A 24,485-nucleotide genomic window follows, 5' to 3' on the forward strand; every position below is an offset into this window, starting at 1 on the left:
TTATCATATCATACTGTTCTTTGATGGACTGACCATGTAATCTTATTCTGAAAGACCTCCCAACAAGCTAAATGCTGTGGAAAGATTTCCTTAGCAAAAATCAACTCTGAACCCTAGTTTATTTCTACCACAGAAATCCCAGCTCTCTAGTCAGTGACAAGGTTTGAACTCTTACTACTGAACCAGAAGTAAAGCCACCTTCAGGATTTAAAAAAATGAAGGTCACCATGTGCGATCACCCAGAGCTAATACATTAAGTTGTGCGATAATATTGCAATACCTTTCTGATTTTAACTGAATCCTTTAGGTTTAGAAAAGAATAATCTTAGGTCAGAATAATCCAGACTGATGAATCCATATAGATCTTAGGCTACAGAGCCCTAGGATAACAGACCATCAAGCAATCCAATCTTTCCAGGACTTGTACAGCTGGTAATATTATGCCAACTTTACAGTGACAAGAATTGGAGCTCAAAGGACTTTTAATACTATGCCCAAGGCCACAGTTATCTAGGAGAGTGAAAATTTTAGTTCAGGTTGACGTAACTCCAAAGCTACCAACTAGACTGGCTGCCCCAGATATAACCATTTAGTCTTGCTCTAAGTAACACTAAACTGCTCCCTTTGGCAATTACAAGCCAATGGGTCAATTGTTTCATAAAATTTTTCCTTGTCAAAGATTATAGATCCAAGTTATGAATATAAAAAGAGGTGACAGTTTTTCTGTTTGATACACCTACATTAAGTTGTTCAGATAAAGAAGAAAGCAGGGCTTTTGGTATCATTAAGAGAGGGATTATCCAGTACTGGTCACAGGCCCACTTCTTTCTGCTTATTTTAGCAGCAGTATTTAGAAACAGAGGTTCTCAGCTTGTTTTTAACTAGCCCTTGGGAGTCCTCTGGGATTATCACTAACATGCCAGAGTTCACTTGTAGTATCGCTCATTGTAATAAATGCCACGCTTATGCCAAAAGAGGGCCTTTAAAATATTTCAGCTGATTAAAATGTTCTCAAAACCCTCCCCAGAAGTAACTGATTTGATCTGGCTATATGAATGCAAATGTTAAAAAATAGTATAATATTTTACCTATATGCCTTGTTCATAATACAACCTCAATAAATGCTAAGTAAATAGATGGATGACTTAAAATGTTAGAAGAAATGATGTTGGAAAGATGCTACTGGATGCTGGAAGTGATAGTGAGATTGGGATATGCTTCAAGCTGTCTTAGCCCAGTTCTGGGCCCTAAAAGGTATCTATGCTCAGGATAATTACTCAGAGCTAAGAAAGGCAAAGCATCATAGCACTTTATTATTTTCTAGAGCTTGATTCCAAACTCCAGCAAGAACTCTAGAAAAGCCAGGCTAAGGCCAGGCACAGTGGCTCACACCTCTAATCCCAACACTCTAGAAGGCCAAGTTGGGAGAAGCACTTGAGGCCAGGAGTTTGAGACCAGCCTGGGCAACACAGCAAGACCTCATCTCTATAAAAAAATTTTAAAAATCAGCAAAGCACAGCGGTGTGTGCCTATAGTCTCAGCTACTCAGCAGGCTCAGGCAGGAGGATCCCTTGAGGCAAGAAGTTCACTGCAACCCAGGAGTTACTGTGAGCTATGATCATACCACTGCACTCCAGTCTTAAAAAAAAAAAGCGCTAGGCTAAACTAGGTGGAAATTATTTCCTTCTGCCTAGCCAAGAGGTCTATATTATCCTCCTTGAGCCCAAACCAAAAGCTTAGATATTCCCACTTCAGGGAGAAAGCTGTATTCAACATGAAGCTGCCAGTAGAGAAACATTTAACCATTGGCAGCACAAAAGCAGCACATTTTCTAAATATTTACGGCAAGGGACACAGGATCCAGAAAAAAGAAGCTTAAACTGTTGATCACAGCCATGTGTCTTACCTCTGGCCACATGTAAAAGAGAGACTAAAGAAAAATCGCACACAGTTCTAATTGGACAGTGTGAAGTTATCTCCTTGGTGGTAGCTGACAAAATACTCACAGAACTGATCAAAAGTGGAAGAAGCCTTAATCTTTGCTCAATCCTTCAGGAAAAACAAGGAGCTGTGTGGTAAGAGCCTTGTACCCTCTGCCCCAAAGGTAACGTGTACCTTATAATGGAATTTGCAATAAACCGCCTCTCCATTTGCATTAACTAGCTTGAAAGTATGTGATCCATATCCATTCATGTGGCGATGTCCATCTGGAATCCCCCGATCACTGAACAAGAAAGAAACCTAAGGAACAGAAATATGAAGCCTAAAATGTTTTCATTTAAATCAAAACATCCTAGATTTTAAAGGTATTCCTTCGTTTCCAAAAAGTCCCTCAATGACATAAAACATGCTAGCCAATTGCCCATGGGAAGGGTTACCACTATTATTTCACTTATAGAAAAACAAAAATTTTAAACCAGGATGATATGTAAATCACTAATACTATGACCCAAAATCCTATGAAGGAAAGCTAAAACAATCTGAAAACTAGACTAATTTGTTATTCAAAAGTTTGACTCAAAATTCTATGAAGGTTTCTGTGATGTGTGGACACGAAAAAAAAAAATTCTATGAAGGAAAGCTAAAACAACCTGAAAACTAGCTTAATTTGTTATTCAAAATTCATTTTCATAGCAAATTTGTTTGGTACTATTTTCCCCTCACGTCCCTAATACAGAGCTTTACCTTATACTACAGACTTTCATCCTTACTAATGCTAAATATCAATTGACAATGTTACTAGCTATCTATCATTATCATCATTTAAGGCTGATGAACGGGGGGATGATTAATAAAGCCAGTCATTACAAAATTCTTCATCATCAAGAAATCTGAGGAAGCTCATTCCAATAAAATAGGCAAAACTGGAGAGATACTTTATGAGGAGGCATAAACACTGCAGCCCAGGTGATATAACACAATAGAAAAAAAGGGTTCACACCTGATGCAGAGATTCAGGACGTAGGCTCCAGAAGTCCCAGACCATGTCCGGATCCTTCAGATGCGTCTGAGGATTTCTCTTTTGGCTGTGGATAAAAGATGGAAACTAAATAGAAAAAGAGAGAAAAAAATTCCAAAAACTAAGTTTACAGGAATTATGGTGTCTTGCATTACACATGTCTATTACTAGGTTTATGGGTTATAATTCTATTAGATACAATCCTAGAATTTAAAACTGCCAAACCATAAAATGAAATTGATTCAACATAGACAACTAGCATCTAACATACCCTAAAGTATTTCAAATATACTCAAAACTATAGTCTTTTTTTATGTAATAGGGTCTCACTTCTGTCATCCAGGCTGAACTGCAGTGGCATGATCACAGTTCACTGCAGCCTTGACCTCCTGGGCTGAAGCAAACTTCCCACTTCAGCCTCCCGAGTGGCTGGGACTATAGACGTGAGCCCCCACACCTGGCTAATTTTTGTATTTTTTTGTAGAGACAGCGGTTTGCCATGTTGCCCAGGCTGGTTTCAAACTCATGGATTCAAGTGATCTGCCTGCCTTGGCCTCCCAAAGTGCTTGGATTTATAGTATTTATTTATGGAAAAATGCAGTCACCTTTATGGAAAAAATGTACCTACCTTCCTGTGCACGCATGTGCGCACACACATATATATACACACACACACCCTCGTGCTGACTCAGAGCATGTAGAGACACCTTCTACTTGTTTCTAAAGTAAAGTTCCTCTTTTGCTAATCTTAGATGCTCTGCAAGGAAAACTAAACTCACTTCCCATTAAGTCAATGAATCTTAAAATGACCATCTAAGACCAATGGTAACTGTTGTTATTTGATCTTATTAAATATAGAAAAATGTAGGCTGTGTGCCATGGCTCATGCCTGTAATCCCAGCACTTTGGGAGGCCAAGGCGGGTGGATCACAAAGTCAGGAGTTTGAGACCAGCCTGACCAATATGGTGAAACCCTGTCTCTACTAAAAATACAAAAATTACCCAGACATGGTGGCACATGCCTGTAATCCCAGCTACTTGGGAGGCTGAGGCAGGAGAATCCCTAGAACCCAGGAGGCAGAGGTTGCAGTGAGCCAAGATCATACCATTGCACTCCAGCCTGGGTAACAAGAGTGAAATGTCATCTTAATATAATATAATATAATATAATATAATATAATATAAATATAAATACAGAAAAATGTGTTGAAAAAAGTAATCCAGGCAACTCTTTTCTTTCTGCCTTTCCTAGGGTTTCTCCTCAAATGTCAATCTATTTGAAATCAATTTAAATCAACAAACAGTTGTTGAGTGCAAAATACTCTATTACCTACCAATATGGGATCCCTGATGAAGAAAATAGGGGTGTTATTTCCAACAAGATCCCAGTTGCCATCTTCAGTGTAAAATTTCACTGCAAATCCACGAGGGTCACGAACTGTGTCAGCTGAGCCTGATTCTCCAGCTACAATATTCAAATGGAAACAGGAAGCATAAGCCACAGCACTTTGCATCCAGGAAGCTTAACGTCATAATGAAGCACCTGGATCCATCCTTTTCAATCCACTTCCCCAAACCAAATTAGGTATTTAAGCCCGGGTTATTATTTCTACCCACCAGCTAATTCAGTCCACAAATCAAACAAAAGAATTAATTGAGAGTAATAAGAAAACATATGTAGTAACAGCTGATAAGGTAATTCATTTAACATAATAAGATAACTTTGTTGAAACAGGTAATTAAACTTTTTTTTTTTTGGTAATTAAACTTTTAATTAAAATAAGGGAAGAGAATAATTAGTAGTCTTAAAGTAGTGACAAAGGAGTAAGTGAGTTGCCAAAATGGTGAGGTTAACATTAAGAAAATGAGTTAAAATATTGGTTCTTAGTTCTAATGCCATTTATTTTTACATTCCACAGTATTTTTTAAATGTAGAGACTGACACAGAAACAGAACTAGTCAAGCATTAGGTATGCTGAAATATAGCATGATAGATCTAACATTAGCACTGTAACATGAGAAGCATCGCTTAAGCTCTCAGAAACAAAAATAATCCCACTCTGCAAAGTAGATCTACAAATTAGAGATTATATCTGTAAAACACCTAACCACGGTTAGCATAGAGTTAATTCTAAATAAAGGTCAGCTGTAGGCATGGTTATTAAATAAGATTTCCCCTCTATTCTGTTAGAGGCAACCACTTTTAGGGAAGCTCTTTCCCAATGTCACAGAATTGCGGAGGTAGCCTCTGTGCAAGTGTGATTTCCTAAGACCTCAACAAACAGAAATATAAGTAACTTCCTACATATCTCCAAATATTTCTTCTACTGTAAAACCTTGCCATCATTTGGAGAAGTGCTTGCTTCCTATTTTCTAATAAGTTTTTCTTTAAATTATAAACGTCCCCAAAATGGTGAAGTTGAGTTAAGCAATACCAATCATGCCAATAAACCAACTTACCAACAGTGGAGAAGCGAACTGCAATGGGAGTCCTCTTTCCAATATGCTCAAATACCTTTGCCTTGGAGTATTTGGTTATGTCATGTGTGACCTCAAAGTAGCCAAAGGCCCCTAACAAGAAAGATACAGAAACCCTTACCATGGGACCATTACTCAGACCATCAGGTCCTCAACAGGCACCTGGGTGACAAGAGAAACTGATGGTTAGTCCCAGCCTTCTGGAAGCTTCCAGTATGATGGGGGAAGGGGAAATGCCCAAACACAAAATAAAGAGGGTGAAGTGCAAAGCCCTATTCTATTACTCAGTGCTAGGCTGAATGCCACAGAGCTGGTGCCAAGAGAAGGTGAGTGGGGCTGGAAGTAGTCAATATCGACCCAAGGACACAGGGCCTCAGAGGGGCCTGAAGTACAGGCAGGACCTAGGAGAAAAAGAGAAGAGAGAGAAGAGGAGAGGAAAACAGAGAAAAGAAGAATCTTTTCAACATTTAGCAAGGATGATACAAAGCAAGCAACAAACTAAACAAGTCACGATGGAAAAATACACAAAAACCGCTGGAGAAGATGGAAAGAAACCTTATCAAGGAACAAGAGGATGAAGAAATGCAGAAGACCTAACTGGAAGTCCAAGTCAGCAAGCTAAGAGAAAAACTTCCTTTCTGTGGAGCTCTTTTTCCAACTCAGTTTTTCACTTTCTTTTAAACACCACCCCCATATTTTGTGTCTAAGAGCAATAAAGAAAGTTTTAAAGAAATTGTTGTACAAAAGGAAAGGAAAAATCAAAGGAAAAAGGTAGGTTTTCTCCTGGTACTCCAGCTTCCCTCCACATCCCAAAGATGTGCCCGTTAGGTGAACTGGGATGTCTCACTGGCCCCAGTGTGAGCGGCTATGTGTGTGTGTGTACCCTGCAATGGACATCATCCTGTCCCGGGCTGGTTCTCGCCTTGCACCCCAAGCTGCCAGGAGAGGCTCTGGCCACTCACAACCTTGAACTGGAATAAGCTGGTAAATAACTATCTTATTTTTACTAATCTTTCTTAAAGATATGTATAGCTCACATTTATTTCAATGTTTAATATCAGAAGTATGTTGAGGCTTTATTTAGAAGTTTGGTGATGTTTTACCAACCAGAAATACCAAAATGGTTGAAATTTTACCAACCATAGAAAGTTAACTCTGCTTATGTCAATTAGCCTATTGTAAAATTGGTTTCATTACATGTCGTTTAGCTTAAAGTCAAAGTTTCCAAGAACCTATCCATGTAAGTGCTGACTTAATCTATTTTTATTCCTTCCATGAACTGCATGATGGAAGAAATGGAAGATTTCTATTTTTAAAAGAAACTATTTTATATATAATGTTCAATCTGAGGAAATAACCATCAGTTAATTGCTAATTTCCCTACTGATGGATGTTTTTCCTTTCTCCCGCAAATGGAGATTTGGCACTTGTGTTAAAGGTCCTCCAATCCTTTGGGAAATAATACTTGACCGAGGTGCTGTGAAACAATTCTTTTACAGCAAATACGCATAGCACTTACCTGCTCCTTTAGCATGCACAACTCTCTCAGGAATTCTCTCTCGGTCAAAGTGAGCCATTTCATCAGTGAAAACCACATCCTGAACAAGAAGGGGCCCACGGGGTCCTACTGTAATAACATTAAGTTTGTCTCCTACTGGGTTACCAGCTCCAGTCGTCAGGACATCAGCTTTCTACAGGAACACAGAAAGAAAGTGCAGGAGAGTTAGTGCAATCAAACCTTTCATTTACACTGTCACAGGTACATAGTTCTGCAATGTTTATACCATCTTTTCTAATTCGTTTTAAATTTCCTATATTCAAAGTACTGAAATCCTACAAGATAGGCATTGCCTGAAACTTACAGTTATGCCTCAGAAACCCTTGACAAATCTCAACGCCAATCTACTAAGAAACTCACTCTGAAGAGTAGAAAGATGATTGTGGGGCCTGAAAATGTGCTCAGCATCTGCTCTAGAGAGAGCCACTGGGTTCTGCAAAGCCCTCAGACAAAAAGGTACCCAAAAAAGTCCTACAAGCTCAACAGTGAATATCCAACCCACCAGTGAGAAGATGGTCTCTGGGGAAGCTGTGCTGCTCAATACTTTACTCAGAACTTACAAATGCTTTATTACTGCCATGATACTCAAGTGTGCTATCCTGTTTAGTGCACTTCAAGCAATGTTCACCAGCTATTTGCAATGCCTCTTTTCAATTCAAAAAAAAAAAAAAAAAGTCAACAGCTTTTACTGTCACTAAAACTGTTACTGATAAGGTGGATTATAGTATTGATGTTTTAAAGATATCAAATGTCTCTAAAATGGGATAGGTTATTTTACTGTAATAAAGAATTAGTTTTAATCCACCCGATTCTCCAATTTCAGTTATATCAGAAGACACTCAGCTGTCCCTCCTTCTCTAGGGTGAGAGCAGCATTCTTCTAGCTCCAGTGATCCTGGAAACTTAGCTTCACTTAGTTCCATGGACAGAGAAGACTTTTGACCACAGACAACTGCCTCTGCAGTGTCTTCCCCTTGGGTCACTGGGAATTAAGAGAGACATGTAGGTGATGCAAAACTACGCCACCTCCACCTGGGAGAGGAACTCAATGGTGTCTACTGACAAAATTCAACAGACCAACAACTTCACACACAGAAAAAGCACTATTTTTAGGATTTCCACACACCTGGAGTGGAGCATGTAGCTTTACTCCCCATGCATGTCTGTCCTGCATATTAAAATAAATTCTTGCCTCTTCTCTAGAAGGCAATATGGTGGGGAGCAGACACTTTAATAAAAACACAAAATCCCAGCACTTTGGGAGGCCGAGGCAGGTGGATCACTTGAGGTCAGGAGTTTGAGACCAGCCTGGCCAACATAGTAAAACCCCATCTCTACTAAGAACACAAAAATTAGCTGGGTGTGGTGGCACATGCCTCTAATCCCAGCTACTCAAGTGGCTGAGGCAGGGAAATCACTTGAACCCAGGAGGCAGTGGTTGCAGTAAGCTGAGATCACACCACTGCACTCCAGCCTGGGCGACAAAGCATGACTCTATCTCAAGAAAAAAAAAAAAAAAAAAAAGACCATAAAAGACCTGTGAGCTGTTTGAAAAAAAGACACTGAATAAAGGAGACCCTGCAATTTGCAAAACTAATAAACAAGACTCTCTGACACACTAGCAAATGCCCTTGACACTAAAGGTACATTCTCATCCAAATGGGAAGAGGCCAACACGGCACCAGGGAGAAACCATGGGTGCCGGCATCAGAGCCTGGGTCCAACTTCCAGCTCTGCCAATTACCAGCTATGTAGCTGCTGGCAAATTACTTATTTCTGAGTCTCCATTTTTCATCTGCAAAATAGAATAATAACTACCTCCTAGAGTTAACACATGAATTAAAAGAGCTAAATGTAAAATGCAGGCCACACATTCAGCACATACATGCTACCAGTTCCCTGGCTGTGAGACCATGACCTGATAGCAGAAGCAGCAAAGCATCTGAAGTTTTACTTTTCTAGTAATCATGGCAGATGCATACTCCTCCATTCACGCTCTCACTCTACCATCTCTGTCCCTAAGCCCATCTAGCAAAGTCCCTTCTAAGCCGTCAGTTTAAGTGTCCAATCAACATTTACCACCCAATTACATCACTCTTTTGAATATACATATGTTGCTAATACATGTGACCCTCTGTAGTTTTATTTTTAATCTAAAGTATCAAATGAAACAGAAAAAGAGCAACTTCACCTGTAGTTTAAATCTAAAGCCTTGGTTTTCAACCTTGGCTGTGCACTGGAATCACCTGGGAAGCTTTTTAAAGCCTCCTGATACCTTGGTCATCCGCCTAGAGATATCTGATGGAAGTGGCCTGGGTGAGACCTGGGATATTTTCAAATGATTCCTGTTCAAGCTAGGATTGAAAACCACTGATCTAGAACTTTTGGGTGATAACAAAAGTAAAATAACAGTCAGAGCAAACCAAATATGTCCATTCTTTAAGTGCTCTTTTCATCATATAAACAAGGCATTTAAGGAAGCCTTTAAAAAATAAAGGAACATTCCATAAAAAAGAAAAGTATGAGAAAGGATACCAAGAAGCTCGGTAAAAGGAACGCTAAACAGGCCAGAGAATGATACTTGCATGCTGGCATCCTTAATGTGGGGAAGGAGCTTCCCCTAAGAAAGAGATGAGAGCATATCACATGTTCCCTTCTGGTTACTGGGTCAGGGTGATGTGATCAGGCATAAATACCACGCCTAAAGGAGGCAGGTGCAGAGTTGGATAAACAAAGTACTAAAGCTTGAGATGGTCTTTCCTGATGACACTAACTCTTAAGAGTGGGAATGCTGGAATTATGGCACCATTAATCCTCCCTCCTGCCCAATGCAGGAATCCCCTCTATAACATCAATCCTGTTAAGAAATGAAACAGTTTTTAAGTTACAAAGGGAGGCTTCAGAATCTCTTCCATTTCCCCACTCTAATAGACCAACTATCCTCATTTATAGAAGAGCTTTCTTCACACAAGCTCATGTATACACAATTTACCTTCAAAGCCAGTGTGGTAGGAAAGCTTCAACAATCAGCAACAGAGAAAGGTGGCCAGGGAGCAAAAACAAGAAAGGAAAAGATCCCCCAACTTCAGGGGACATTTAGCGCAACATCAGATAAGAGGAACTGACCTAACTGAAAGATAGAGTATGTATTAATATCAGAAGGTGAGGAGCAGGATGCAGTATATTTCAGATGAAAACAATCAATGCAAATGAAGATTTAGTAGCTGAAATGAGAGGGTGGAGCTAGAAAATGGACCACACAAGTTATCTCAAGCTTCCCAATACTCCAGAGATCGATGTTATCAATCCCACTTAATGGGTGATACCATAAACAGAAAACTTAAGTAACTTTGCAGATGTCAGTGTAGTGGCACAGATTTATTTGTTACATATAACAAGGACAGGCAAAGAGATTTCCTCCAACTTGCAATTACTGTTTTTAACTCAATGAATAACTTTAGAGCCAGAATATTTTTTAAGATAGAAAAGCTTTTCTATGGCTGGACAACTTTCTGCCTGTCTTTGGAAAAGTAGCATTGGTGCTTGTTAACATGTTTATATCTTCCTGGCTGCTAGTTCTTTGTGGCATCCATACATGCCTCTCCTGAACTGCTCTCTCTGTCCCGCTCCACATCACCCCTGAAGCAGGGCCAAGGGCATCTTCTTTTTCTTTTTACTTTTTTTTTTTTTTTGAGATGGAGTCTCGCTCCGTCACCCGGGCTGGAGTGCAGTGGCGCATTCTTGGCTCACTATAACCTCCACCTCCCAGGTTCAAGTGATTCTGTCTCAGTCTGCCAAGTATCTGGGACTACAGGTGCCCACCACCATGCCCAGCTAATTTTTGTATTTTTAGTGGAGATAGGGTTTCACCATGTTGGCCAAGCTGGTCTCGAACTCCTGACCTCAAGAGATCCGCCTGCCTTGGCCTCTCAAAGTGCTGGGATTACAGGTGTGAGCCACCGCACCCAGCCTGTCACTGCTTTTCCTCTCTAGACTGTGCACTCCTTTACAACTATATCCCTGATCCCTAATATACTGCTCAACATACTAATAAACGCACAACAAATGTGTGTGGATTCAGCATGCAAATAAACTAAACCATGGACCAATATGACATAGCCAAGAGTCTTTTTTTTTTTTTTTGAGACAGAGTTTTGCTCTTGTTACCCAGGCTGGAATGCAATGGCTTGATCTTGGCTCACCGCAACCTCCGCCTCCTGGGTTCAAGCAATTCTCCTGCCGCAGCCTCCCAAGTAGTTGGGACTACAGGCGCGTGCCACCATGCCCAGCTAATTTTTGTATTTTTAGTGGAGACGGGTTTCACCATGTTGACCAAGATGGTCTCGATTGGCCAAGGGTCTTTCTAAGGAGGAGGAAGAAGCAGCAACAGCCTCTCTCTCTCCCTACATCTCCCCTTCAAAAAATAAAAGAAATATTTTAATATATAAATTCTGATCAAACACCTTTAGACAACTTGTTATGAAAACTGCCACAGAAATTAGCTTGGTTAAAAACTGGCACAATTATTAAAAGTAGGGACTTAAAGTAAAATTCAGTTTTGACTTTGCTGCTTTTATAGGCTTCTTTTGACCCAAGCTAATATATAAATGAAGAAATTTTCCTGAGAGAAGTAAGGTTGGCTTCATCTGTTGAAACATTTTATCAACATGTTACACTTTACACTTAGTAGTTCCCTTCACTCACAGAAGTTTCAAGAACCTAAACATGTTCTTCCACTTTTAATTAAAAGATTGGTAATGCAAATTGTCCCTGTCAGTCCCAGAGGAGTCATAATGATGTCTTCTGATTCTGTGATAAAGAATGTGCCTAGCGTTTCCTAGCAAATAACTGCCTAACATTCTCCGTTTATTCAACAAAGATTCAAGTGCCTACAATGTGTATACCCACGTACAAGAAACCAAAGACTGTCCTGACTCTCAAATTTCTTAGTCTGTGGGAAAATAATAGGAGTGGTCTAGATATAGGCTGCTGTGGAAGCTAAAGCAAGTCCATCTTAGATACTGATCCACCATGTTGACTTCTGATTAACTTCAGTTTTAAGATTTCCAGTTTATCTGTTGTTCCCTGTGTAAGAGCACCTATGTACTATAAATCCCGCCATGAGGTCGAGCAACCTTGATATTATCATACTTCAGCCATCGCATACTTCTCTTCTGAATCACCCTTCCCTATGGCATTAAGCCCTAGGTCTGGGGGTAATGATGTGGGATCCACCATCTTGTCTCGACAACACCCAAGACACAGACATGGTTTCTGGTCATAAGTCCCTATTAAATATTTCTTTCTGAGAAACCTGATTTGTCAGCCTCTTTCTTTGGCCTTTCAGATTCCTCAGACTTTGGGTGTACGTTTGCATTGACCTACCCACCATCGAAAAGCTAAGAAAAAGAAACTAAACCTTAAAAAGCTCTATTCCATCTCCCATAGTCTCTCCCACTGCACATTATGACTTAGCAATTCCATGGCTAGGTATATTTCAGGAGACATGAAAGCACATATGAACAAAGAGTTAAGTCACTCAGTCACCCCTTCTCCATCCCAAATGTTGGCAGTGTAACATCCATGCAGTTATATTACCAGGGTTACCCTAAAAAATATAAACCCTCACAGGCTATAATACATTGGCAACTCACTGACAGAAATGGATAGCCTATAAGACCTAACCTCTCTCCTAGGTAATAAGAAAACTGTATAAAAAGGTAAGGCTTGAAATGCTAAAAGTCTCCCATTTTAAAGGGATCAGAGGCTACTTGTTAACATTTCCTCTTTACCCCAAGAAAACAGCACTGGCAGCAAGCTGCACTTCACTTAAAAAAAAAAAAAAAGGAAATGAGTTAAAGGTAAGTATCTCAAAAGAAAAGCCCATGGCATTCTAAGCAGCCAGCAATGAAGTTCCCATTTAAGTTCCCTTCAAAATGACGGGATACCTGCAGAACCATCTCCCTCCTGCCAAGAGAGAAAAAGAGATAAGGATTTTTAAGTGTATCCAAGTCATACTCACGAACACATCTGACTCAATGATCAATTATTAAAGCTTACAAACTCCCAATTCACTTGTCAGCAAACCAAATCTGACCCACAGAAGAAATGCCCAGTAAATTGCTTTCACATTGGTTGACTGTGTTTCTAAAAAGCATGCTCTGATTCTTGAGAGAGGAGGCAACAGAGTGCTCTTCTACAGTAGTCCCAAAATGTAAAGCTCTCCCAGTTCAGTAAAGCATCAAAACTAATTGGGAAATGGAAGACAGGATGTCAGCACAAAGCTGCCCACTTACATAAAAGCATTTACAAAGCAAGGGGAGATTTTTTTTTAATACCATCTGTTACTGTCATAATTTTCTAACAGATTATCTTAATGTCGGAGAGTAAAATGACATATTTTTTAAAAAGAGATTATGTTGTGGGTCCATTGCCACATCACGAGAAAATGGGTAGACAGATTTTCACCAAATATGAATTGTACATTTTGGATAACAGAGTAGAGTCAGCTTCCAGGACAGGGGTAGACCACATTTCCCAGGTGTGGCCCATAACAGAGTTCTAGCCAAAAGAATGTAAGTGGAAGTGACCCTGGCCCCTAAACCTCCCCATACTCATATACCCTTCTCCATGCTCTTGAGCCTTCTATGCCGGACAGTGATGCCAAGGGCAACCTTAAAAGCCATGTGTTGACCAATGGGGAGCTTCCTTCAACCTGGTGCCCTATTCAATAACTGTGGGGAGCAGAGAACCTACCTACCTCCTTCAACTTCAAACCACTTTGGGCCATCATGTAAAAGAGGAATAAATTTCCAATACGTTTATACCATTATACATGTTGGGATTTATTATTATAACACTTAGCCTACACATGATTCCACAGGATTTAACTTAATATATGGGCTATGAATCAATAATTTAAAAGCAATTCAATTTTTAGAAAGACAGGAAATCTGAACATATACTTCAAAGGAACATATATCAATGGTCAATAAGCACGTAAAAAGATGCTTAGCATCATTAGTCATCAGAGTAATGCAAATTAAAACCATAATGTGATACCACTTCACACCCAAAAGCTAAAAGTAAAAGACTGACAACGCCAAAAGTCAGAAGGATGTGGAGCAACTGGAACTCCCATATACTGCTGAGATGAAGTATAAAATGGTATAACCTCTTTGGGAAAAGGCTCAGCACTTCCTCATAACACATTCACTTACCTCATGACCCAATAAATCTACTCCTAGGTATTTCCCAAGAGAAATAAAAGCATCTGTGCACAAAAAAGACTTGTATAAGAATTTTCATACCAGCTTTATTTTTTATTTTTAAGAGAGGGTCTCCCTCTGTCACCCAGGCTAGAGTGCAGTGGTGTAATCATAGCTCACTGCAGCCTCCACACCCCAGGCTCAAGCAATCCTCCTACCTCAACTTCCCGAGTAGCTGGGACTACAGGCATGTGTCACTATGCCTGACTACTTGTTTTATTTGTCGTAGAGATGGGGTCTCACCATGTTGCCCAGGCTGGTCTCAAACTCCTGGGCTCAAATAATCCTCCTACCTCAGCTTCCAAAAGTCATAGAATTACAGGCATGCGCCTCCATGCCCAGCCACAGCAGCTTTACTCATAACAGAAAAAAACTGAAATAGCCCAGGTGTCCAGCAACAGGATATCCAAATGGTGATATATTCATATAATGGAATCTTACTCAGCAATGAAAAGAACAAACTGTTAATATATGAAACAACTTGAATGAATCTTACAACAGTTTTGCTGAATGAAAGAAGCCTTATACCAAAAAAGTACATAAATAAATGATTCAAAAAACTCAAAACACTGTTTGCCTGGTGTGAGATTGTGGGGGTTACAAGGAATGACTGGGAAACTCTCCAGGGTGACAAAAATCTTCGATATCTTGATAAGGGTTTAGGACGCACAAGTATATATATTTATCAAAACTCATGGAATGGTACACTTAATATGTATGCATTTCACTGTATGTAAATATTACCTTAAGAGCATACACACTGGACTCTTTTAATTTGCACACTCAGTGCTTAGGGGTCAAGTATACTGACACCTAAAACTTACTCTGAAATGTGCTGAAAAAATAATTAATGGATTATTGGATGAATGAAAGGATGGACAGACAAGTGGAGTAACATGTAATAAAAGACACAGGGCAAAATGTTCATTGTAGAATCTAGATGACAGATATATAGGTAAATACTGCAAAATTCTTTCAACTTTTCTGAATGTTTTAAATTTTTCAATTAAAAAAAGTGTTTGAAAATTATATAGACTATGAGGCATATGCATAATTCCTTTTGTAAGGCCCTGGTGGAGAGGAAGAAGTACCTCAAAGAAGGAAGATGTTTTCACTCAGAGGAGCCAAAATGGAGGAACAACAAGATATCAATGTGACTGCCAGTCAGGAAGATGGACACAGTGTACAGAGATGCCATGGACAAAGGAGATTGCCGTATTTCAGGTATGAGCTTCCCAACTATGGATGCGCTCTGTGAGTCAACCATTTCTCACATGGGCAACTACATAAGGCACATCAACGGCAGGGACTTCATGCTTGAACAGTTCATGATTCTCCCAAACAACAAAGGCAGTTAGTCTCAGAATAAAGACGAGTCCGTTAAAAATGAAAATATTTTGTTTTGTAAAAATCTCACTACCTTGTCCACACTTTTCTCAATTCACCGAGTATACATGAAAACTTCGGTGTGAACCAGGACTTAGCACCCTCTAGGTATGGAAAGAGTCTTGGGCCCAAGAAGCTGAGTTCTAACCTTGTCTCTGCCACTAATTAGTGGCACATCCTTCACTAAGACTCTACGTCTCTCTGGTTCACTTTATTATACGTATCAAGAACTCATGAACCATCCTAATGGTATATAACAAAGAACAGGACCAAGAGGGGAGATTTTCCAGGCTTTTAGGGGAGAATGGCAGCCTTTTCCCAAACAGGGAACCATTAAAGCAATCCATGAGCACTTAGCATTAATACCCGAGTTCATGAACACTGAGTTTTGAGAAAGAACACTAGGCAGAATAGGGGAAACAGGGTTACAGTCTTCTCTCTACCATTAACCAGCAGCCGGGGAACCAGGCAAGACCTTTAGACTCTCTAGGTCAATCTGCCAACAGAAGACTCAGACCAGATGCAGTCTCATCTGTCATAGATGCCCTCTGAGATCCTGCACCGCCGGGGCACAGGCCAGGAATGCCTCCCCTACCACCAAGTTAAAATCCTACTCATTTAAAAAATTCCTGTTCAGATGTCACCTGCTTTGTCCGGCCCACTTGGTCACTGCCTCTACATTCTACAGATAACCTATATTACAGCCCTCACTACGCTGGAGTGTAATCATCTGTTCATTCGTCTTGTCTCCCAGACTAGCCTCTCAACTTCTCAAGGGTGTTGGTCTTGCCTCATTGGAATCTGTACACCTTACCTAGGAACAGTGCCTAGCACCTGCAGGCATTCGAAGAATAGAATAAACGCATTAACCAATCCCTAATGTCACCGCCCAGCTGTAAAATGCTAGGCTTGATATTTTGAAGTGCATATGAGACAATGGATGTCAAAATTCGTTTATTTAGTTGTTTAATAATGTGCATAGTACGTACCAGTCACTGTGATTGGTGCTGAAGACATCAAGATGGTAAAACACAATCCCTGCCCTGCTGGTACCCCACAACTATGAAAGCGTGTAAATAGTATTTCAGGAAGGGCAGCGTTACAGCCTACCCTTCTCCCCTGACGGCCTTCCTTGCAGCTGCAGCTCTCTGCCTCTTTCCCCATGAGCCCTCATTCTGTCCTCAAGCTGCGACCTCTGTCCCAGTTGGCAAAAGAGCAAAATTCTGAAGCAACCACCCGAGCCTGTTGCGGACAACAAGTCCTCCAGGCCCGCGCCCCAGGCCCCACGCCTCGGACTCCCCTCCGCTGCTCCCGCTAATGTAACAGTCCTTCTGCACCCAAGGGGACCCTCCCGCCCCCCGAGACGCGATACAGTCCCTCCAAGCACCGCCCCGGGGGAAGTCGGGCCGTTACTCGCCAACGCTCCCACTTTCTACGCGGACCCTCGGGCCCGCTCGGGGAGCTCAGGGTGTACCTGCGCGGCCCGCTGCTCCTTCCAGTGCTTCATCTGGTCACTGGCGGGATCCCGGCTGTCAGCCATGGCGTGCGGTTGGCGGTGCAGAACGCTGCAGGCGGCCTCGGCTGGTGAGTCTCCACCCTAGGAAGGCAAATGAGCCTGCTGCCCAGCGGCCGCGGCGACTTTAGGCTCCGCCAAACAGCACCGCCCCTCATCCCGCCCCCTCGGGAAGGCTACCTCCTGATTGGCCGCTCGGTGCTAGGCGGGCCGGGATTGGAAACCCAATGGGCGAGGAGTAGGTTTCCCCCTAGGGAGGCGGTGCCCGGGGACGTGGAGAGACTCGGGAAGGTGCGGAAAAGAGGGGCCCTGCGCTGGCCCGGCTGTTGAAGAGCCTCGCCCAGCCGACCCCGGGTGCCCACGATAGCCGAACCCAGGGTGGGGATCCTGGTTATCGTCATCCCTCCTGCAGCCTCGGTACGCGGCCGTTGGTGACCTGCCAGTTTTACAGAGGGAATACTTAGACCCTGCTGGGTGGGGCCTTGCACTGTGTAACTGCTTTCTCAGCTCTTAAAAAGTCAGCAATTCTGGGTTAAATTCCTCTGTGCAGAATTAAATTTTGCCATACCCCAATATAAGTATTATTTGCAACCAATGGATGGATACTTTTCTTTCTCTCTCTTAGCTCTTCTTATTTGTGGATTATCACTTACTACTCTAGTATACTAATTATTTAAATATAAAAACACTCTGAAACGTTTATCTCCTTACAGATGGGCGTTGATTTCCTCTGTTACCAGAGAAAAACAACTTAACTGAGAGATGGGAAAAATGTATTCCCTTGTGATGGGAAAAATGTATTCAACTCCTGTACACTGTGCCAAATTGGCTTCTTTAAACACTGGAGAAACCTGCTTCCCCAAATTTTACTCCCAGGTGAGCAGAAATTTTGAAAATCTCTGTGTCTTTAAAAAGCTATGTTGAAGAGTAAAATACTTAGTAATATTTAGTACAATATTTAAAAAGTCACTGACTAGTTTGTCATTGTAATCAAATAGTTTGAATGATTTCTACACCTCCTCAGGTACTAGGATTTATCTTTAAGCACCTTGATATATATAAATACTATATAAGTTATCAGCTTTTGATTTTTTTCCAGTACAACTACATATAATGGGTGGATATATAAAAGTGGAAACTTCACATATTGTTCTTGATCTTACAACAGTATGATAAGAATCTTGGGCATAAAAGTGGAATTTTTGCAGTTCATTGGAAAAGAAAGCCACAAATTGATCTTTAGCACCCTATACTTTTCCTATGTTAAACTTAAAACAATTGTAAAGACGCTGTTAGCTGTGTGATTTGGTGTCTTTTTCTACCTACAAGATCTATACTGCCAAGACTGTAAACTCCATGTGGGTCGGAATCCTCCCGTTTATAATTTATTGAGCACTTACTATATACCAGGGACTGGTATAAGTTTTTCATGTATTTGCATAGTTAAACCTCCCAACAGCTCTATGAGTTAGATACTAATATTATCTTCATTTTTCAAATTAGGAAACACAGGTATAGGGAGGTTAAATAACTTGCCCAAAGTTATACAGTTATTAAGGGATACAACTGGGATTCTATCTAGCCTCAGCTGCTGATCTCCAAATCCCACAGTTTGTTGAATAAACAAATGTTGAAAGAATCAAACAAATCATCTTCTTAACTAACCAACACAAATATCAACAAGATAAATAAAAAGAGACCTGGGGTTATATTAACCTTTGTTCATTATATAAACACTGTTCAGCATGTATGGTTTTTTTCCTGTGTTTTTGTTACTATGGGTTTGGACTCCTAAGGAATTATTTCCAGAGAAAGAAATGGAGAAACAAGATTGGTTTCTGATCTTATCATATCTTGTATTTTAAAATAAAGGGCAGGCTTACAAGTAATGACAATAAATTATATATATATATATATATATATATATATATTTTATTGCACTTTAGGTTCTGGGGTACATGTGCAAAACATGCAGGATTGTTGCATAGGTACATACACGGCAATGTGGTTTGCTGCCTCCATCCCCCCGTCACCTACATCTGGCATTTCTCTTCATGTTATCCCTCCCCAGCCTCCCCACCCCCAGCTGTTCCCCCCCATTCCCCACCAACAGACCCCAGTGTGTGATGCTCCCCACCCTGTGTCCATCTGTTCTCATTGTTCAACACCTGCCTGTGAATGAGAACATGCAGTATTTGTTTTTCTCTTCTTGTGTCGGTTTGCTGAGAATGATAGCTTCCAGATTCATCCATGTCCCTACAAAGGACACAAGCTTATCATTTTTTATGGCTGCATAGTATTCCATGGTGTGTATGTGCCACATCTTCCCTGTCCACTCTATCATTGATGGGCATTTGGGTTGGTTGCAGGTCTTTGCTATTGTAAACAGTGCCACAATGAATATACTTGTGCATGTGTCTTTATAATAGAATGATTTAATAATCCTTTGGATATATACCCAGTAATGGGATTGCTGGGTCAAATGGAATTTCTATTTCTAGATCCTTGAGGAATCGCCACACTGTCTTCCACAATGGTTGAACTAATTTACCTCCCACCAACAGTGTAAAAGTGTTCCTGTTTCTCCACATCCTCTCCAGCATCTGTTGTCTCCAGATTTTTTAATGATCGCCATTCAAACTGGTGTGAGATGATATCTCAATGTGGTTTTGATTTGCATTTCTCTAATGACCAGTGATGAGCATTTTTTCATATGTTTGTTGGCCTCATAAATGTCTTCTTTTGAAAAGTGCCTGTTCATGTCCTTTGCCCACTTTTGAATGGGTTTGTTTGCTTTTTTTCTTGTAAATCTGTTTTAGTTCTTTGTAGATTCTGGATATTAGCCCTTGGTCAGATGGGTAGATTGCAAAATTTTTTTCCCATTCTGTTGGTTGTCGGTTCACTCTAATGATTGTTTCTTTTGCTGTGCAGAAGCTCTGGAGTTTAATTAGATCCCATTTGTCTATTTTGACTTTTGTTGCCAATGCTTTTGGTGTTTTAGTCATGAAGTCCTTGCCTATGCCTATGTCCTGAATGGTTTTGCCTAGGTTTTCTTCTAGGGTTTTTATGGTGTTAAGCCTTAAGTTTAAGTCTTTAATCCATCTGGAGTTAATTTTAGTGTAAGGTGTCAGAAAGGGGTCCAGTTTCTGCTTTCTGCACATGGCTAGCCAGTTTTCCCAGCAACATTTATTAAACAAGGAATCTTTTCCCCATTGCTTGTTTTTGTCAACTTTGTGAAAGATCAGTTGGCTATAGATGTTTGGCATTGCCTCTGAGGCCTCTGTTCTGTTCCATTGGTCTATATCTCTGTTTTGATACCACTACCATGCTGTTTTGATTACTGTAACCTCATAGTATAGTTTGAAGTCAGGTAGCGTGATGCCTCCAGCTTTGTTCTTTTTGCTTAGAATTATCTCGGCTATGGGCGCTGACAATAAAGTTATAATGTTACATAGGAGGCTGGTCATGGTGGCTCATGCCTGTAATCCCAACACTTTGAGAGGCCAAAGTGGGAGGATCACTTGTGGCCAGGAGTTCAAGACCAGCCTGGCCAACATGCAAAACCCTGTCTCTACCCAAAATACAAAAATTAGCTGGGCATGGTGGTGTGTGCCTGTAGTCCCAACTACTCAGGAGGCTGAGGCAGGAGAATCTCTTGAACTTGAGAAGCAGAGGTTGCAGTGAGCCAAGATTATACCACTGTACTCCAGCCTGTATGACAAAGTGAGACTCCATCTCAAAAAAATTAAAAATTAAAAAAAAGTCACATATTAGGTGGAAGTTTTATTGGCTTTATGACTATACTTTAATCATAGTTTAAATGAAAACGCTTCTAAAAATCAGCCATAGTTTAAAAATACTTGAAACCAAACCTGTTTGACTACCTAAAGGTAATTGCAAGTGATTGGTTAAGTAAATAAATTAGGTTCTAGGTTTTAACATTTTAGCCATATGAATTCATGGGCATTTTTATTGATATGAGTAAAATTGTTATTTAAAAAATGCTGTTCTCTGATTTTCAGAACTTAATGAAATAAAATGTACTGGCACAATACATACTGTTATTAATCCTGATATCACCAAATTTGAAACCAGGCTTACAAAGTAGACCATATAACAAATGTTCAAGAACAACATTTGAGTACTCAACTAGGAATCTTTATAGACAAATTTTATTTCATTAGTATTGCAAGAAAAGAATGGAGAGAACGAATGTTATGTTTTATTGGATGACAGGCATACAAAACAGCACAAGGGGAAATTATTCTGTTCTGATTCCACCCATCCTTGGTGTGGCTGAGAATGTTCTGCAAATTTCAGTTTCATCGTCTTCACAGTGGCCTTGTGAGGCAAATTCAGAGTTAGGCAAAAAGGAGGAAAAAAGAACACAACAGGAAAAAAAAGAGAGTTACAATTCAGTATTGGCAGTTGGCTTTAAGAGAAGAGAGTAAACATTACCACAGCTTCATGACTCCTACTCACTGTGGAACAGGCTTGAGCAGGCAAGAGAAGAAGGTGGAATTTGCTTTACAAAGTAACAGTAGTGTTATATCCAGTAGCAACACATACCCCGTGCTCTGCCTATTTTGCTGCACCGTATCTTTCCCACTTTAGTATGAATAGTTACTTACTTGGGAGGAGGCAGCCTAGACGTCCCTGGTGTCTGGTGATGCCCATAACATGAGCTATTCTGAGGGGAAGAACATGGATGTGCCTTTTTCCCCCTCCACCTTACGTGCCGTGCTACTGATCTGGGGTTTGCAAAAAATGAAACATAGGCCAGGCCTGGTGGCTCACGCCTGTAATCCCAGCACTTTGGGAGGCCAAGGCAAGTGGAGCACTTGAGGTCAGGAGTTCAAGACCAGCCTGACCAACATGGCGAAACCCTGTCTCTACTGAAAATACAAAAATTAGCCAGATGTGGTAGCACGCACCTGTAGTCCCAGCTACTCATGAGGCTGAGGCAGGAGAATCACTTGAACCCAAAAGGCAGAGGTTGCAGTGAGCCGGGGTCATACCACTGCACTCCAGCCCTGGTGACAGAGTGAGATTCCATCTCAAAACAACAACGATTTAAAAAAAAAAATAGAAACAAGAATTGGAAATCTGTTTTTTCCTTTCTTTTTATACCTACTAATGGAGGCTTGGAAAATGCAGGATAAAATATCAAACAATCATTCAAAGATGATTATAAATAGATAACATTTTTACCAATATTTTCTCTCTTATATGTATGTAAAGGAGCGTGTATGTGTGTGTGTGTGTGTGAGAGAGAGAGAGAGAGGAAAGAGAGAGTTTTACAATGGATCCTGCAGAATATATAATCTTATATCCTGCTTTTTCCACCTAACATTATCAGAAAAATTCTTTGCAGGTCATTAAATCTTCTTCCAGAAGATGATATTTTTCTCCTACGGCTGCATAATTTGCAATCAAAGGATATTCCTTTATTTACATACCCTTTTACTAAGAACATTTAAATTGTTTTCTTCTATAACAGTACAATGACATCCTTCCTCTACATTTGTATTTATTTCCTCAGGGCCTATTTTCAGAGGTTATTTTTGGTTCGAATCATTTGAACGTTTTAAGGGTCTTGTGACCTATTGTCAATTTTTTTCGGCAATACTCGAGCTAGTTTATACTCTCACTGGCACTAAGAGTGTGGATTGGAAGTGCAGTTTTCAAGACAGGTGAGTATCTGGATTCTAGATGTTTATCAATTGCATATTTCTTCACATTCTTCTGATAGAGAAGGCTTCTTATGTTATGTTCAGCCACAACCACCACACCATGGGACTCATCCAATCATCCAATCTACTGAATGTCTGCTGAGTCCTGGGCCCCCTGCCTGCTGGGCTCTGGGAGTATAGCAGGGAAGAAGGTGGACATAGACAAATAATGAGGCAATAACACAGGGAAAAAGTGCTGAGAGAGGGGAACACCTAAGAAGGTCACCTAACCTGAACCTGCTAGGTCCTGGAGGCTTTGAGTGAAGCTGAAATAAATGAATAGGTGTTAGGTGTGGTGTCAGGAGTGAGCATTATATGATCCACCCTGCTACCGCAAAAATTGAAACAGATTGTTACCACTTTTCCTTAAAAGTCTGACTTCATTAATGTTGGTATGGCAATGGCTTGAGTAGGACTCGGTAGCAAGCAAATATTTATAACTGGTGTTGAGCCTTTTTCAAGTTTGTGCAGGTCCACTGGCCTCTGCAGCTTAGCAGCCTCTCCACTAAGCTACTGTGGCTCACTCACATTCCCTCCTTGCCGCTGAGCTCCTGCAAGGCGTGCATCAATTGGTCAGGTTTAACTACTGGGATTGACATGCTTGGACTGAAGTTATTTTCCAGTGCTGCTGTCTTAGAGGTATTTTGCATGCCTCCCTTGTGTATGCTGTTAAACGTTGCACCTGGGTTTGACCCTGGGTTTAAGTCTGTTTGCAATAACGAGACATGGGTTCTTGCACTCTGACAATATAAAAAAAAAAAGTCAAACCTCATAGACAATCAGCACATTTGTTATGGACTGAGAGCACATAATTATGCATCTGTGGAGAAATGAATAGTTATAAAATATATGTGTTTGGGTGGAACCATGGATCATAGTTAGGAATGGTCAACCAGGGAGAGTGGAACAGACGTCTCTCTTCTCCCTTTCTTTCCCATAAACCCAGATCATTACCTAGCAGGGCTCAAGAAGCAAAATAGCATGGTATATGGTTAACAGCCCCAGAGGTAGCACCCAAGCACTACGTGTCAAATCCCACCATAGACATTTACAAACTATGTGACCTTGGGCAAGTCACTCAATTTTTCTAGGCTACCATTTTGCTTTTGTAAAATGGAGATAGTAACACCTTCTTTATTAGGTATCATCTAATCTGCTATAACAAAAACAGCCCCCCCAAAAAACAACAAAATAGCTTAAACAAGATCGAAGCTTATTTCTCTCACAATAAAGCATCTCAGACCTAAATGGTACAGGGCTAGTTAGGCAACTCTGCCATCCTCAATACTCTGCTTCCATCTCTGAGTCCAAGGTAGCAGCAGCAGCTCACTTGACCATAATTGCATGCCAGCCAGTGGGAAGGGGGACAAAGGAGCAAAGGGAGCCCATGTCCTTTCCTTTTTAGGGCACAACATGAAAACAGCACACTTTATTCCTACTCACATTTCATTGACCAGAGTTTAGTCACATGGCCATGCCTAGCTACACAGGAAACTGGGAGATGTTGTCATTGGCTGGGTGACCATGTGCTTGGCAAAACTCAGGCATTCTATTGTCAAAGAAAGGGAAAATGAATATCAGTGTTTGATCAG

General features: G+C 40.7%; 1 protein-coding gene and 1 long non-coding RNA gene across 3 annotated transcripts in view; one reads left to right on the top strand and one right to left on the bottom strand.

The window, feature by feature from the left end:
- The window catches only part of CAT (catalase), a 35,007-nt gene extending 17,699 nt beyond the window's left edge, over positions 1-17,308 (bottom strand). Inside the window, exons 1-6 of the mRNA XM_032283597.1 lie at positions 17,123-17,308; positions 6,957-7,128; positions 5,420-5,530; positions 4,294-4,424; positions 2,942-3,046; positions 2,116-2,241 (exon numbers count right to left, since the gene is read on the bottom strand). Coding sequence (XP_032139488.1) covers positions 2,116-2,241; positions 2,942-3,046; positions 4,294-4,424; positions 5,420-5,530; positions 6,957-7,128; positions 17,123-17,188 — 711 coding nt within the window. The 5' untranslated portion in view covers positions 17,189-17,308. The remainder of the gene's footprint in view (positions 1-2,115; positions 2,242-2,941; positions 3,047-4,293; positions 4,425-5,419; positions 5,531-6,956; positions 7,129-17,122) is intronic.
- Positions 17,309-17,421: 113 nt separating this feature from the next.
- The window catches only part of LOC116555137, a 45,426-nt gene continuing 38,362 nt past the window's right edge, over positions 17,422-24,485 (top strand). The window contains exons 1-2 of one of the 2 annotated variants that reach the window (XR_004270397.1): positions 17,422-17,578; positions 17,875-18,037. This is a non-coding gene — a long non-coding RNA (uncharacterized LOC116555137). Of the gene's footprint in view, positions 17,579-17,874; positions 18,447-24,485 lie in introns of those variants that run through there. The other variant, XR_004270396.1, reaches the window with a different exon arrangement.

Source organism: Sapajus apella, unplaced genomic scaffold, assembly GCF_009761245.1.
Source record: "Sapajus apella isolate SASKATOON/1434 unplaced genomic scaffold, GSC_monkey_1.0 scaffold14, whole genome shotgun sequence".
NCBI classification, from domain to species: Eukaryota; Metazoa; Chordata; class Mammalia; order Primates; family Cebidae; genus Sapajus; species Sapajus apella.